Source organism: Puntigrus tetrazona, chromosome 20 (assembly GCF_018831695.1).
Source record: "Puntigrus tetrazona isolate hp1 chromosome 20, ASM1883169v1, whole genome shotgun sequence".
NCBI lineage: Eukaryota > Metazoa > Chordata > Actinopteri > Cypriniformes > Cyprinidae > Puntigrus > Puntigrus tetrazona.
In genome coordinates, this window is record NC_056718.1 from 479,069 (window position 1) to 497,516 (window position 18,448).

Genomic DNA, 18,448 nt, shown 5'->3' on the forward strand with positions numbered 1-18,448 from the left:
TACCAGCGTTCAAATTAGCAAGCTCCCGAGTTTTGATTTACGACTGTTTTACCGTCATAGTAGTAGCGGTATGTAAATGTAGTTGTAGGCAACGGGATGACCTCTCGCTGAAGTGACTTCATTGTGAGCCGTTGAAGGAAATTATTACATGGAGTCATGCAGATGTGAGATGCTCGAGGATCCTCTAACGAAGTATAAACAAAGGGGTATTGCTCCACGGCAGGGGCAAATTGCATCTTTTGTTCATTCGTTTGACTTTGCGTGTGTGTGTGTGTGTGTGTGTGTGTGTGTGTGTGTGTGTGTGTGCGTGCACGTGCGTGTCCACAGCTGTATGTGTGTTATATGCGTGTATTGCTTCACTTGCAGAAATTCTTGACCTGATTGTCCTGAACCCCAAGTAAAAAAAAACATGTCTAGACAGTTTGTGGCCTTTGTGTGTGTGTGTGTTTGTGTGTGTGGGTGTGTGTGTGTTTCCTACCCAGACTGCAATTCTAATCTGCACATTTCCTGTTTATGGGAGTGGGAACGGTGTCAGGAGCCCCAGGGGGAGTTGTTAGGTCTGTTTCCTTCTCCGGTTATATCATAAACCCATCACATTATAGCACGTTTTATTCCTCTGAGATAACATACTCAGTGGAGACCTGCGGATGTTTCTTTATCATTTATGGTGTATGTTTCATGTTATGACTGCTAGAACGCGCTTTCCAAGAAAACAGCGTACAAAAGGCACAGAACTTGTTTTGCTTTTTAACAGACGGTCAGTGAAAGGGCCGCTCTATCTTCAGAAAGCGTTTATCATCCACCACGGGAGGTCAAGCTAAATATTATATGCGCGGTTATTTTGGATGTGTTTTTTAATACGCCTTTATGGACGTGACATCCCCGGGCGGATTCTCAGTTGTACATTTGGTTAATTCAGCCCTGATCAAACCACAGAAGCTTTCGGTTACAGATGTCTTTGTAGAAATGCTCTCTATTCACAGGCAGACATGAATCATGTAGTCCACGAGCACAATAGAGAGCAGAATTCATTAGGCTGAAGAAAAATACTACAAAAGCACATATAAAACTTTTGGTACAACTTGAAAAATGCTGTAAAAATGTAACAAAAAAAACTTCAGAAAATGGATTATTGGAGATTATTGGAATTTTTAGAAAGGGGACCAAAAAGATGGCTACAGAGAACTATAATTATTATTATTAAAAAATGAACTACGTATATTTCTAGTAAATATTTTATTTGGCTGACAAAACCATCTGGGAATTTCTGCATTATATGAACAAATATTAATACATATGAAAAAAGCTGAGTGAGACTTGAAGTCTTCAAACTGATTCATATTCATATATATATATATATATATATATATATACATACATACATATATTATTCTGGAAGTCAAGACTTCATACATTCATTCATCCCAAAGCATAATTAGCAATTATTTATAAATAATTACAAATAATTTACTGCCATTGTATGATACATATTCATATGCAATCCATAAAAGTAATCTGCATAGTTATATGAGTAAATTATGAGTATAGTTTTTTTGGGGGTAACACTTCACTTAAAGGCGTTCTTGTTTAATGCAACATAAATTTAAGCCCAATAAATGAGTATAATTCAATTCATGCATAATTACATTCAAGTAACCCTAAGCCAGACTCTAATCCTAACTCTAACCGTACAGTAGCTATTTAACATTACTAAGGGGCTCAAAAACACATAATGATAATAAAATAAGGAAGTGTTTTTAGGAAAGAGCCAGGAATGTAGTTGCGGCGTCAGGACCGGAATGAAGCGAGCTGGCAGGCCGGGGCTGTGTTGTGTGAAGTGCAGCGCTGCTGTGTTTGGCTCTGATGGAGTTTCTCTCAGTGCTGGCCGACGGCCGGCTAGATTGATGTCCGTGTGTGGCAGCTCTGTGTGATGACTGATGTTTGTGTTTGCCAGGAGATGCAACCTTGACTGTGATGAAGCTCAGAGCTGCCTTCAATATACGCTTACTTCCACGGAATTAAACTTTCATCGGGATGAGTCCAGAGACAAGAAGCAGAGAGGAAAATACAGCTGAAATATTAAAAAGAGGAGCAAGTGTTGCCTGTGAAAAAGGAGTACGGCGGCGATGATGAGTCGTAATTTCAATCGAACATCTGTTGTGTTTGTGATTGGTTTCATTATTCCTTTGCTTGTTGGTTTCAGACTGGTGTGTTACGACAATATTAAACGAAATAATAAAAACCGGCCACATAACTGCGTAAACTCGGAATAAGCCATAGTGAGGACCAGACTTCATACTGATAGTCAAAACCAGTAAACTACAGAATCACACACACACACACACACACACACACACACACACACACACACACACTGTATGTATAGAGTCAGCGCTGGGAGTCAGTGGAACAGGATGTTCTGATGGTAATTTTATCTCTGCTTATGTCCTGTTAATCTCTCATATTACACATTAAAGCGCCTCAGTCCTGCAAACCCTGCACTCATAATGAAATCAAAATACACAGATCTGTGTGTGTGTGTGTGTGTGTGTGTTCAAAGCCGACAGAACCAGTGCAAGCCTGCTTCATAATAATAACAAGTGATGAAGAAAAAGAAGAAAGGAAGGAAAAGGGGAATAAAAGAACGTCCAATTGCAAATTACAAGTGTCATTATCCTCTATTAAGGAAGTCGTTCATCTTTAAGTGCCGTTCCGTGTTTTGTCACCATGGAAACATAGAGATGTGTTGCACAGAATGACAGAAACAAAGGTGAAAGTCATAGTGACTCACACACACACACACACACACACACACACACACTGAGAGAGAGAGAGAGAGAGGAATTCATATTGAAAGATGAGACCTGGTTAGGAGCGTTCATTTATTTCTTCACATAATGCAAAGTACAGAACATAGGTGAAGAGTGTTTTGCTGGAAGTGTTAAATTGGTTTTACAAACAGTTTTCGTCGATACTCGTTCTTCTTATGAGGAATTTGAATGAAATGCATTGCATTTTAAGTTCTTTGCTCAAGTCCTGCTGCTATTATCACTTTCTAAGATTTCTTAGAAAGCTGAACTGACCATGACTGCCTTCTACAGAAGCAAATAGATGGTTAAACTGTCTCAGAAAGTTAGAAAGAGAAAGTTATCCTGATGAAAGGCAATCTGTTATCATTGTTACTTTTAAGGAAAATTAACCTCTTCTTGCAGGGAAAGTGTCTGTATGTAAATCATAATAACATTTCATATCTGCCTTGCCGATATTCAGAACAACATCACTATTTCATGTGTTACAGTATATTGGTTAATGTAAGGATCCACCGATATATCGGTTAAGAAACGAGAAATGATCCGCACGGTGATCAGGGCTGATTACTTCCTGTCAATCAAAAGGTGGCAGCAAAGCGCGTCAGACAGCAACTTACGAGAAACAAATTTCTTGTGTCAGATTTAACGCTGTCCAAGTTGAATGTGTGAATATCTGAAAATGAATAGCATTGAATAGAATAGTGCCGTTGTTTATTTGTAACATTTTATATTATATGCTAAACACAACGATTCCCTGTGTAGTTTACAGTGTTGGTTGGGAAGGATTTATTTCCCCTTAAGACAACCAAACTATCAGTATCGGCAGATATCATTCTGAATAATCGGCGATTGTATTTTATCGGTTAATAATAGAGTAATTTGCAAGTAACTAAGTCTCTTTAAAAACACATAATTTTACTGAAATAACAAGCACTTCAGAATGATTTATGCAGAACAATTGATTACATAGAAGTATTTACCCAAGAATTTATTCTGCTTGTGTCATGAGCGAAGCCCTGTGTACGAACACCACTTTAATTCATGATCTGACCTGTTCATGTGATGGAAGGCCATAGTTTTAACACTATAAAGTCCATTATGAAGAACACCGTAAACCACTCATACTGTACAACTGTGTGTGTTTGAGAAGATACAAACACAGGTTCATCATAACGTTTGGCAGAAAAAAATAGCAAGACTAGAAAAACACACACACGCACACACACACAATCCTCTTGAATGCGGCACGATGATTGACGGGTTCATGGCGCAAGGTGTTACGAGTGTGTCGTATCAAGTATATCGCTAGAAGTGTGTGTACTTTGCTATGGATGTGTGTTTGTTGCATTAATCATATCTTATATATAAACACACATAAAATGGTACATTTTCCTAAGAAGCTAAATTTCATAAGATCCCAGAGGAAGCATTCATTGAAGCCATTAGTAGGAGTAGAAGGAATAGTTTACCCAAAAATTACAATTCCAGCATATTTTACTCACCCTCAAGCCATTTTAGGTCTGATAGATAGTTATATAGTTATATTAGTTTTACTCCGCAGTAATTGCGGATATATCCAATTTCGAATAATTTCGAATAATGTCCGCCATCCACCAGCAATATATTGAAACTTAATTTTGGATTAGTAAAATGCATTGCTAAGGACTTCGCGTGGACAACTTTAAAGGCTATTTTCTCAATATTTAGATTTTTTTGCACCATCAGATTATAGATTCTCAAATAGTTGTATCTCAGCCAAACATCTCATATCCTAACATACCATACATCAGCGGAAAGCTTAAGCACAAATCTCAACTTCAAAAAATCGATGCTTTGTCCAGGGTAACACAAATACTGATTTAACAATAGCCCATCTTATCTGGGGAAATCTTCCCGCATTATTTCCTTCTGCAGGGTTTGTTGGTGTTAGATGAAACGTTCGCGTGTCTGAACCATCAGCCGTTGTTCGCAGGATCATCATGAATGCAGAGAGTAGACAAGGAGCTGGACGGGAGTGAGCGATGGAGAGATTCATCTTTTGAAAGCATGTCTCTGGGCTGTGAGGCCTGCTGACAGACGGCTTACAGCTCCAAACGCCCAGAGCCGCATGAAAGAATAATTAGTTTTGTCAAGCTGAATGAAGGATCAGCCGTATCAGGATATGAATGAAGAAGGAATGAGCGCTGATATCGATCCGGCTTGTCTCCGAGAGAGAGAGAGAGAGAGAGAGAGAGCGATAACCCTGAACTGTGCCCAAGCGGCACCGTGGACCTGAACGCTCTTGGAAACATGACTGGTCTTTTACAATCGTTTCATCTGGGTTCATAATTATGCTTTGGGCTATCTGGAGCTACAAATATCACGTGGATAGTGTCTCCAGTGTGCTTATATGCCACATTTTCCCTTTTTTTGTCTTCTGATCATCTTAAAGGTGAACACGCTCGAGACAATATCTGAAATCCAGATCATGACAGGATTCAGGTCTCTCTGAATGTGCAGATGCCGGTCTTGTTGGCGATTGGCCGCCTGGTTTCCAAATGGTGATTATACATTAGAACGACAGCTGTTAGCATTGGGCGAAATTCAGAATTCAAGAATTAGTTTTCCCTTGGATTATACCGTGAGTGTGAATAAAGAAAATAGAGTAGCTGTTATGTTGTATTTATGTTGCTATTTTGCTTTATCTTAGATTTTCATTTACTACGCCTTCATTCATTCATTTATTTATTTATCTTGCCTACGTTAGACATATTAAGGACAGCAGGACAGATATAAGCTGAACAGAGAGACTCATTGGAGTAACTTACTCAACTGATTTACTGAATGTGTCGTTCAGCTCATTCATTCCCTCAAACCGTTTGTTAAAAAGGTCAAGGATGAAACAAGAATGAGTCATTGAATCAGATGAATGAATCATAGTGATTCGTCTTTTTTTAACACTCTATAAACCAAACTATTTTCAATGGTAGCGCAACAATAGGTCAGATAACTGGCTTAAAATGTCAGTTAACTAATATTAACTTAATGTTTGATAAACTGTTGTTTAAAACTAATTTGACAAAATCAAGCTGCCTTTTTGTTACTCCAGTATCACCTCAGAGATGGTCAAAAGCCATTGCTGCCGGTTCTGATGTGACAAATTAACAAGGCTTGAAGTATATTTTTATTTAAGGTGCTGTGACTCTTCTAAAGCCAAAAATAACATAATATGTTTGTAGATTTTAGAAATCATGTTACGTTTACATATTCTACTCAGAAATGTGCGTTCTGGGGCGGAATGCCTTTGTTTTTGCAGAACCCATTTCAATCTTAAACACTGTACTTTAAGCACACTCCAGCATGTGCTGGTTAGGTATGTTTTGAAGCTGGGATGCTGGTTTAAGCTGGTCTGATGCTGGGTTTTAATCTTAGACCAGCTTAACACCAGCACATGAGCAGCTGAGGACCAGCTCAAACCAGCTCAAACCAGCTTTCCAGCTCCGTATGCTGTTTTTTCAGCACGGCTGACTGCTTAAGCCTATTAAACTATTACAAAAATTCAGTACGACGCTCGCGAGGTGGCTTTACACACACGCTGCGGATGCGAACGCACTGAATACATCCTCCGGAGCGTGGGAGTACTGAATGGCTTAAAAATACTTTTACTGAGATACTTAGATGTGCAAATGATATATTTTTGTGACAATGCAACAATGACCTGATTATGCTAGTGACAGTTCTGTCAATTTTCCTGAAATGTGAGCGAAAGTCTTGCAACGCACAAATAAAAGAGCGAAAGGGACGCGACCCGGTACAACTTAATCACTCATCATGAGGTTTTCAAATGACTGATTTAATCGAAAAATGTGTGTGGGTTTATTTAATTATATTACCTCTATGTCCCCTAATCACATGCCGGATTCTTTGTTCAGGGACCTCACATTTACACATGAATCAAACCTGCGTCGACGCTCGTTCCTGTGATATTGCTTTAAGGTTACCGTGTGACTCAGAAAATTGCTGCAAGTAAATGCTAAAACGGTGAAAATGCTTAATCGTGCATAGTTTTATTTTCGGTCGAGTCTTAAAGTTCGCTTACCGAACTGCTAAACACACAAATGAATCTGAATGAGACTCGCATCTTGCGGAGTGTGTGTCAGATGTGTGTGTGTGTGCGCGTCACATGCTATGTGGTTGCCTAGTAACCTAGTAAAGAAGTGTGTGATGATTTGGGGGGTCTTATGCACGGCTCAACTTAAAGAAGACTACAATTTTTTTTTTTTTTTAAGAAGACCGGGAGCATCACCTGATGTGAGCCCAGTGACGCCGGTTGCTTTTTCTACTCAACATTGCTTTCAGCATCTTCTGGGTCATATCTTGAGCTCTGTATTTTCTTTTGCCAGTTATGAAGAAGATCTCCGTTAGGATCAACATTTGCAGACTGTAAAAAAACAACATTACGAAACCATTAAATGTCACGTTTTTGCAACATTTTGTTGCAAGTTTTTTTTTTATTGCTTCAATGTTAGGATTCAATGTATTCAATTATGTAAAGCACGTAATGTTATGATAATGCAAATAATGACGTCCGTTTCTGAAATGTGTATCAAATCCGGATGTCAACGACGTAAAGCGTATTTATGCACAAGGCACGCACACTATATGCATGTTAAAATGCACGATGGATTGTAAAGCTCCAGTTTCAAAAACATCCAAGCTGGAAGTTATTAATGTTTCCTGGGAAAATGTCCTTGTTATGCTTTACAAATGTGTCCCGTATTGAGCATAATATCCATTTGATTGTGGACATTCCAGAGGCAGCTGCTAAGCTGTGATGTGTTTGCATGAAGGAGGGTGCGAAAGACTTTATCCCTGCAACCGAACAGCAGAACCGGCGTTCGGAGAATAGCACGGGAGACCGAGAGGAGAACCTCGCTTTTGTCCAGCTCGCATGTCTCGAAGAATTCCTAAGGAACATCTGTCTGAACAGCTGAGACTGATTTCATGAGATCAAGCGCTCTTTGATTCTGACCAAGTATGCAGCGCTCTTTTTTTGATGCTGTTGCAAAAATGCATTTCACACGACAGAAAACCCAGATTAATATGGCTGACATCCAGATTTAAAGCGTGCAGTCCGGACTTTGCACGAAACTTTTATCTTTCTGTTTTATTTCAGGTTGCTTACATGCTAATACTCGTTTTTTTTCTCCAATCCTGTGTGTAAAATTTGAAGTAGCGCACTAAGAAGCTGCACGGTGATGCCAGAAATCAACATTTTGATTATGTCCCTTGCTATTTTAATTTCAGTGATGAATGATGATTAATGTCAGTTATCACAAATTTGTCCGTGACTCACAAAAGCAGCTTTAATGAAGATTGGGTGCTGTATTTTTAATAAAGCTGCCAGTAACTACATTTTGCACTTTGTTGCTCTTGTAAGCAGCATGATAAATAAAACTTGTAATTAAATCGTGAATAGATTAGATCACCGTACTATATTTTCCCGATTATAAATCACACATTGTGGCTAATATTCTAAAGCAATCAATGCAATTAACATCAAGTTTGCAAAAATGTGGATTCGTGGTGGTAGTCTTATTAAATGCCACTATAATTTATATTTTAAATACCACAAATAACATTAACACCATGCATTAATAAGGATCTGTTATGGTGTTAGTGAAATTTAAATATGCTTTAATATGCTTTTATTTTTTTCTGTACGTAGTAGTAAAATATGACATACGCAATGGAATGGCTTATTTGTGTTTTTTTAACAATAAAAGACTTATAGTCAGATGTGACATATTTTCGGGAAAATATAGTCAGTTCAATGATTTCTTCTCAGCGATTGGCTGTTGTGTTCATGTGCTTAACTAGCAAAAATAATACATTGTAAATTGTAACCTTTGATGCCGAAAGAGTAAAGATAATGCTGTAATCTGCACTTTCTCTCAAATTCTTACTCAAGAGGATTTATATGCGAGCGCCATATTATCTCATATCTGAATGCTGAAAATGCTGGGAAAGTGGTTTCTAGGAGAGTTTTAATTACGTAAAACGAGGCCGAGCACAAAGCAGGATCATCTTTCATAATGCAACTGTTGCCGCGCTATTTTGATGAAGGACGTGTTTGATGAAACAGACATTGCATTTGATTTCACGCCGCTTTAAAGTCTCTCGTTACCGATATGATCCTTTCCTTTCAAAACATCTTCAAGTTTGTTCTAATAAGACTTTCCCATGATTCATTTCTGGGGAAAAAAAAAAACTGAGAGTTGGGCTGTAAGTAGGATGGTGAGAAGTTTTCTCTGTAATCAGTAAGTTGCGAAATATATATTTTTTTCTCATTCAATTTTAACGAAAATGAGAAATGGTTCTAACTTATAGTATAATACAAGGACAGTGCCTGCATGTTGCAACAAAACCTATTTTTAAATCAATGAGTGCTGCTGGAGACCGTTTTAACACTGACCTTGGAAAACGCATCCTTTTCCATTGATTCCAAAATATTGACTAAAGACTTTTTGATCATCGTAAACGAAAATGTCGGATTGCATAGCGTGTATCCGGGGAGATTAATTGATTAGACAGCTATGTGAAAACGTGCTGTTGTGTGCTGTTCTACCATCTGTAGAAGCGATCATCTGTCTTGGTAACGGTGTGTGTGTGTGTGTGTGTGTGTGTGTGTGTGTGCGCAGGTCTCTTCCCAGCTGTGCTGAACCTGGCCTCCATGGCAGATATCAACACTAATGCTACGTGTGGAGAAACGGGCTCAGAAATGTACTGCAAACTAGTGGAGCATGTACCAGGACAGCCCGTGAAAAACCCTCAGTGTCGGACCTGCAACCTGAGGAGCGATAACGCTAATGGTACAGTACACACACACACACACACACACACACACACACTCACTGGCTCTCAGGCGGTGCATAACCCTTTTGATATGCTTTAATCAAAGACGTTTCTGCTCATAAATCACAATAATGCTGGCACAGTCACGCATGTGATGCACATGTACCCTGGATTCCCTGGATTCACTTCACAGGAATCGCCGAGTAGGAAGTGTTGCTTTTTTAATAGCAATGTTTGATTCATTAACAAAAATATAGCGGAATCCGCTCTGAGCATTTCATTCACAAATTAGACTGATTCTCTCCGGGGAGCGTTTCCCAACGAGCAGCTTCAGACACGTTGTTACCATCTTAGCTCTTAAAAATAAAGATGCTTCACGATGTCTGAAGAACCTTCTTTGTAGTTCTTTTTCAGATTATAAAAAGGACCCTTGACTGTATGGTTCTTCTGTGTCTTTATTTTTAAGAGCGTAGATCTATATATTTTAGCATGTCAATGCAACCCAGTTTTTGAAGAGCGTACATTCCCGGAGTATGATGTAAGAATCAAACATCAAATAAAGCTCAACAGCTAGGGATGAAAGCGACTGAAGAATTCTGGCACTAGGTTTGTTACAGCAGCACCTCTTTGTTGTTCGGGAAACACACTCCTCGTAGCTTCGTACTGTAGGTTATTGACTCCATGAAGCAAGAACTGTTGCTTTCAGATACGTCTGACCCAAACCGCTCTGTGAGCCGATCCTGGGATCCTCTAATACCTCTAATAGCCAAACATCGCAAACGACATGCGCTGGACATGTATCAGGCTGATGCTTCAGCTAGAGGAGCTTTTGTGACTAAATAAAGATGCGTTTTTTTGGGGCTCCAGGGATATCTGGCAGCAAATAAAATGCATTTTCAATAATAAGAATGATATATTTTAATTAAATATTAATCACGTCCAGTTGCATCAATAAATGCATCATTCTATACAACACATTATTTAGCAATTAAGACAGCTGTTCATATTTATATATTAAATATATGTTTAAAATTAATTCATAATAAGTAGGCATGGTAACACTGGGAACCTTTTGTCCCCTATTATAATAACTTTACCTTATTACTGTGCTTCTTTAATTGCTTTTTTTAAAGACTTTGCAGAGTTTGTGAATCTTGTGTTTGATCTCATACCCAGACTTTTTGAATTAATGAATAAGTGTACCGCCACAAAAATGATTCAGTTCAGTTTATTTAAGAAAAAAACACCATTATGTTAGGTTTTTGCATTTTGTAAAACTGACTCGAAATAGTGGTGTTTTGGTTAAACTTATTATTTTCATTTTGAAATAACACGTTTGAATTAAGTAGGCCAAACCTAATATTTAATGCTTGTTCAAATGACATTAATCCAGCACAGTTCTTTACAACCACTGTACTTGAGTTGAGAGTAAATAAATAATTTAATAGTGCAACTAGGAAGTGGATTTCCCCTTCCCATCATGCTTTGCACAGGGCTGGATAAGCAGTCTTTAGATTTTGTGCACATTATTCTTCTTGGAAAAAGTTGAATGTATTTACTGAAAAACCTCATCGATGTAACTGTTTTGGTTGAAGGTGAACTTAATTTATAGATTAAAGGATGTTCAAATAAACAACATTTTAAGGTTACCGAAATCAATATTATAACCTGTTGACTTAAAAAAGTTAAGTAAGGCCAACATATAATTTTTTTGTGTGTAAGGGAAATTCAGCTTTGCAAATTTTTCGAACATCTCTTATGTTCAATGCTTTTATTGTTATACTGTACGTATAACAAACGATTATTATCATCATCATCACATATAAAATCCAGCATCCACACCATCACTCATTATAGCAATTTTATCAAACAAACACGAATAAAGCTTAATATTCTAAAGCCGAAAGTAGCTTGAATTATAGAGGATAGTCACACAACGACCGCTTGGCTCAAAACAATGAATGCAAACTTCAAAGCTGTGTTGCTGGAAAGTGGAGCAGATGGTATATTTTAATATTTTACATTTCTTATTATTTGTGATTTATTATGTATTAAATACAGAAGCCCTAGAGCATGACATCACATCCTGTCGCTGATGCTTGTCCGTAGTAATTCGATGTTCTGTCACTTATTTGATGTCATGCGTTGGCTTTGACCGACGTCAAACTAAGACATGATCCATTACTGTTCAAAAATATAGACTTATACCAATCCCTAGCCCTAAACCTGACCCTACCCAAAATACATTTCTAAAAAAAAGAGGGAAATGATGATTATCAAGTGTGTAGAAGCACCTAACCCTGATCATAAGCCCATAAACCCAACACCGTTTGAGAAACCTAAATATGAGAACCGATAAAAACCAAACCTAATATGTGACGCTGGACCAATTGAATAAATAATCTTTCCATTAATGTATGGTTTTTTAGCACAGGACACTATTTGGCCGAGATACAATATTTGAAAAGCTGTAATCCGAGGGAGCCAAAATATCTAATGTTGAGAAAAACACCTTCGAAGTTAGCGATGCATATATGTTGTATAATTTGAAGCGCATACATCATTTGGGTATTTATCATTTGTGCAAATTCGATTAAAAACATCGCCGCGTCCAGAGGATGCTTTTCCTGACTGTATTACAGTAATGAGAATCTAATGAGAATCATTGTCATTAAGATGAACGAGAATCACAAACAAACTCAAGGTGTAAGTAATGACCGGATTGTCATTTTTGGGTCAACCGCTTCATCGTCCCGGATTCGCCGCCTTCCGCTCACCTACATCAGGCCGCTTCTCTTAGGTTCGGATGTGTACGAGCTCTTAATAAAACATGCTCAGAGTCTCCGGCGCTGTCATCCACACACCTCCGTCAGTAATGAGTTCAGCGCTCAGTCTGAGCTCTCTTCAAACACACGCCACTGAGCCCCAGAGTCACCCACACACTCCCAGCCAGAGAGTGATTAATATAACATGTAATTAGAGAAAATTAGAGAAAGAGAGAGAGAGATGTGACTTATAACCAGCGGGGGAGTTCTTTTAAATGAAACCTAGATCTCGCTCATAAATTAGAAAAGAATATATGCAGTCAAATAAATGATTAAGTGGACAACTTTAATCATCTTTGCCTGATTAAGAATCTGGCTGTGAAGAAAGACTGGGGTTTGTCTCGTATAGCTGGCTTTCCGCAGACTCGGAGCCGAGATAAACGTCAGTATTTCAGCGCTTATAAAACTCATCCCTCATTAGAGCAGATTGCTTTATTTCAAAAGACACTTCAGCAGGTGATTTTATTCAGCTCAGCGAGGTAAAAGCCGGCGGAGGCACGTTATTAGTAGCTCCGTGTCCTGTCGCCGTTAATACGAGCTCCTCTAAAGGCCCGGTGCCACGAGGAATCAGATCTCACTCCGATGAAAGAGCTGGACGCGCTACCAGAAATTAATAAAAAGCCACTTATTTAGACTACATTTAATACGAAGTCAAATATGCTTTGATCTTTACACACACGCATCTTTACTGATTGGAATACATTTGATATTGTTGGTGTATTTCAAGACGAGCAGCATATAGTGATAAAAGTCCCCAACGATTCATTTTTATACACGGTGCACATTTCAGACTGTGTTACACACCGATCATCCGTTATAGGGCCACTTCTCATTTGTAATTATTACTTAACGCGTCTCGAATGCGCTCGTGGTTTTTTAAGGAAGCATTACTGTATTCGTTGATTATTGTTTTTGGTGTGTGCAGAGCGGCATCCCATCGAGTACGCCATCGACGGCACTAACAAATGGTGGCAGAGCCCGAGCATCATGAACGGGATGGACTATCATTACGTCACCGTGACCCTGGACCTGCAGCAGGTGAACACCTCCCGGCCAATCAGAACGCATCTTCTGCTTTTTTTGAACTTATTTGGACCTGTTTAGGGTTACAATACACGCAATGGAGTTTTTAAACCATCATAAAAATAGTCTGTTCTTAACAGAACTCAAGAGCACTAGTGTTTCACTCATTTGCACAAAATATAACTGACTGCAAACTGTAAAATATATTTAGGGGCACATGCGCGAATAAAAGAAAACAAAACCCTGTAGGTTCTTAAAATATGAAATAGTGTGAAAGAGGATTTTATATTTGGGGACGGAAAAGCAGGAATCGTTTTATGGCCTAATGTGATTATTAAACTTGAAAAGACTTTATTAAATAAATATGTTGAGTCAAAGCTTGGTTTAGAGCCCTTAACAAACAACGAATACTGAAGATTATAATCACCTGTTGATGAATTATGACAGTATTTACTTAGACAGGGTCTTCATTGTAATACGTGGAGCACAAAATAGCCAGCAATACATTTTTTATGCCAAAAAATCATATTAAGTAAAGATCAAGTTCTATGTATTTTGATTAGTAATATGCATTGCTGTAACCTTTATTTTAAATGCGACTTTCTCAGTATTAGATTTTTTTTTGCCCCCTCCAGATCTCAGTCAAATATTGTTACAAACCAGACATCAATGGAAGCTTATTCATTTATTCAGCTTTAATCATACGACGATCATAAATCTCAGCTATAGTAAAACATAGGCATTTCAAAACATGCTTTTTATTATAGTTACTTCATTATTAAATACAGCTTTTAAAAAAACGAATGAAATGAAAAGCACATTATTTGACACGATTTCATTGCGCCCCTAAAGCGAGTTCTTTCTACGCTCCCGGATTCCACTCGAACTCCTTGAGAATTTTATTTTTTTAATGCTCTCTTTTATTTCGAATGCTTATCAGGTGTGACACGGCCCCCAGCTCTGTCTTGAAATCCCTCTGCGCCGCTCGTGTGCGTTCAGGTTAGCTCAGGCTGAGCGGTGGTGTGTGGGCAGAGTGCTCCCATCAGCCCTTATTAGATGATGATCTGAGCCGCGCCGCCCGGCCGCAGGAAATTACACAAACACCTACAGACACACAATTAACGCAGTCGACGGATGACACGGGGTGCAGGGCGGTCAGAATGAAAAGTGACGTGCAAATTAATAGAAAATAGAAGCACACGGAGCAGAGAGAATGATAACTGCTGAGAAAAGACGACTTTCGTAGCACGGTTCTGTTGAACTGATTGTTAGATGCTGCTTTCGTAGACACGGTTTATAGTGTGCACATTCATATATAGCCCAAAATTGTTTTGTGCTGACTTATGTTGTAAGACTTACGCTAGACAGATTTGCTAAGATGTTTTGAAAGCTGAAAGCGTTATCAATTTATGTGGTCAGTAAGATATTTTTTTTAATTTTTTTATGCAAGAATGTGTTGATCGATGGTCACATTGTTGCAAAAGTATTCTATTCGAAATGCTGTTCTTTGGAATTTTTTTTTTATTCATCAAAGAACACTGAAAAGGAAAATGCTTCACGGTTTCCTTAAATATATATCTGCAGCACAACTGATAGTGATGTTTCTCGAGCAGCAAGTCGGTATATTAGCATGATTTCTGAAAGATCACGTGACACTGAAGACTGGAGTAATGATGCTGAAAACTCATAGAAATAAATTGAAATTTAACATAGCATAGAAAACAGCTGCTTTAAATTTTAATATCTTTTTTTGTATTTTTGATCAAATAAATGCAGCCTTGGTGAACAAAAGAGAGCCTTTGGTTTGCAGAACTTTCTGATTGATGATTCTTGACAGCCCCGATTCATTGTCGTCAAATCAAAACGTGCGGCCAAAATATTCACCTAAAAATTGGTCAAGAAAGAAAGCCGTGCACCATTTTGAATGACACGAGGGTGATAAATAACGACAGAATATTCATTTGTAGGTGAACTATCTTTTTAATTCCTCTGTGCCTCACCTGAACTGAAGAATAAGGAGACGGAGAGAGTGCGAAGAGAGAGGGATGGAGGCAGGATAGAAGACAAATGAGTGTGACAGGGTTTGAGTATTCATTAGAGGGGCTGTAGAGGACATTTAGAGTTAATAAATCAGACGAGAGGGTGTGTAATTACTGACGGCAATCACACATACAGCATCGAGCCATGACTGCCATCTTACCATCACTCACTCCCTGACAGCCTGTCGTCGCAATGACAAACGTGCGCTAACACATTACAGACACGCTGAGCGCTAGAGCAAAGCCCGTCTCAACTGAGGAAATTGATTCAATTGAATTAAGCGGTTATTTATAAACAGCGGGCTGATCTGCGCACGCTGTTCACAATGCTTTGTGTGCAATCTGTTTTAGATGGCTAACAGGCCTCCTTCAGTGACCGCTGCTGGGTGTCGATGATGCTTAGCGTTAGCCTTCAAGGAATAGTTCACCCCAAAATTAGCATTTGCTTGGCCATGTTTTTTTCCAGTCAGATTTGGAGAAATGTAACATTCCGTCTCAGCGATGGATGCTCTGCAGTGAATGGGTGCCGCCGGAGTCCAAACAGCTGATAAAAACATCACAATAATCCACACGGTCGGTTAATGTCTCGAGAAGACAAAAAAAGCTTAATATACAACAAGATTTTCATTAGAAGACTTTTTACTCAAAGTCCAGCCGGTTCATCTTAATGATAGATTTGTTTCAGAGTTTGTCTTCTGCAGATGGTGTGGATTATTGCAATGTTTTTATCAGCTGTTTGGACTCTCATTCTGACGGCACCCATTCAATGCAGAGCATCCACTGCAATGCAAATCTGAGATGACCTGAGAATAAGTACATTTTAATTTTGAGGTGATTTGTTGGTGTAATACTTCAGTTGGTTATTTGCTGTTTTGCACAAACATTTCATTAGAAGCATAGTGTGCATGACTGTGCATGTGCAAGTTTTCCCACATTTGTTAGCATTGCACACATATGTGCATTTTATTTTTCAGGTCCCAGCAGTCTAATGACTGTGCATGTGATTCATTGTAGGAAACTGTGTGTGTGTGTGTGTGAGTGTGTGTGATGTTCCAGTTTCTGCAGATGTTCACCTGACCTCAGTGCTATTCTGAAATGTGACTAATCATACTAAACACACAAACACATGTGCAAACACATGCACACAGTTACTTTATACTGTTTTATGTGCACATTTGACAGAAAATCAAACTGTTCATTGTAATCTCCAGTTCATCCATATGTGGCACTCCAAGTGAGACACTCAAGAATTATTTTCAAATTGCAAGTAAACTAAATAATACATTTATATTTTAAAAAATGCTGTTTACAGAAGTATTTGCCTGTGAATCATTAAAACGTTTCCTGGATTAAATTCCCACAGTTAAAGGAACAAATGGTGAAAATAAATCCCCAAGTTAAACAAATGCTGAAATGGAAGAATACAAAACAATATCCAGATGTTTGGATGTCTCATTTGGTTCAATTACCAGGAAATGGAAATCAAACCACCTACACTGCTTAGAAATCACATTCACACAGAATTCTCTACAATAAGACTTGAGATAAAAGCCAGTGATCAGTGTAGACTAAATCCAGAGAGTTTATCGGCTGACAGTAAAGGTGGACAATAGAGCTTTGCATAAAAGATGCCTTTACTTAAAAACAACCATATAAAAGCAGAGGGCATGGCAGTGACCCTTTCAGTGTGGCTAGATGTGGTTAGACAGACATTGATGTACACATGCTAAAAAAGCTGACATGCTAAAATGCATGCTACTCAAAATTTAAAGCAGTTAAACTGCAGTCAAGGGCATTCATCTAATAAACTATAGTTCACACAATTAGCGGCATTCCTGCGTTCCAACGATTCCCCTGGGTGTCTCACCTAAAAGAGTAATTTGCGTGCATGGTTTTATTCACATTTTTTAAGATGCCGTTTCGGCTGTGCTCTCTTGGGTAAGGTTGTTACCTGATCTCAAACAGTCTTCTGTGTCTGTGTCCTCATTGCGAGGAGGATGATGAGGCGGAGCTTCTACAGAGTCATATCCAGAGCTGCTAGCCATGCTTGCCCGGGCTGTCGTGAGTTTCGATCTGGAGGTATCCACTCCACCCAGCCCCGAGGTCTCATGGCCGGACGCTTGGTTAAATCCTGCTAGGTCACCCCTAGTGCCCTCATGGGATATCTCTGTTGTTCTGGCTGGACTTTCAGAAAGGTCTATTTGAGTCTAAGTTCCTGTCTGCTAAGGCAGCACTCCCGACCGCTCACTTCCTTCAAGAGGGTCGGGGACGTCCAAGCATTTTCGGTGAGCAAAGAGTGCCTTGTGTTTGGGCCGGCCAACTCTCATGAGATCCTGGCCTGGATATGTGCTTGAGGTTCCCACCATGCCTTTTCGTGTTTAGTTGCTGAACCTGCAAGCACTGCCCCTGGAGGAGGCAGATCCAGCCGTGGCATTGATGTGTTCTGTCAGAGCTCTACGCATATATGTGGACTGCACCCAGAGCTTCAGAAGATCTGAGCAGCTTTTTGTCTGTCCAAGCAGTGGTTGGCTTAACAAGCTCAAGGTGAGCCGTCTCACTCCATCTGGGGTGTTGCCTTGGCACACGGCCCCTCTCTGGAAGACATCTGCAGAGCTGCAGGCTGGGTGGCACGAATACCTTCGTGGAGTACCACAGTACTGGAGTACTACTTCATGTAGAGCCAGTTTCTTCCTGTGTGTTGGGTAACAGATAATTGTTAATTGGTGTCAAGCTTGCTGTGCCATTCCCCCTCACCCATAGATACGAACGCCATTTTCTCCTCCAGTAAGTTCCCCAGAATTCCCTTCCCTGGTGAAGCTTCCTCCGACACCCTCGGCAGCCAGACTTTGTGGAGCAGTTTGACAAGTCTTATGTACAATAAGAACACGAGGGGGCCTAAGACATTTCCCTGAGGAAC

At 39.2% G+C, this 18,448-nt stretch overlaps 1 protein-coding gene across 1 annotated transcript in view; it reads left to right on the plus strand.

The window, feature by feature from the left end:
• The window catches only part of lama2 (laminin, alpha 2), a 144,007-nt gene that overhangs the window by 18,769 nt on the left and 106,790 nt on the right, over positions 1 to 18,448 (plus strand). The window contains 2 exon segments of the mRNA XM_043219394.1: positions 9,491 to 9,661; positions 13,395 to 13,507. Coding sequence (XP_043075329.1) covers positions 9,491 to 9,661; positions 13,395 to 13,507 — 284 coding nt within the window.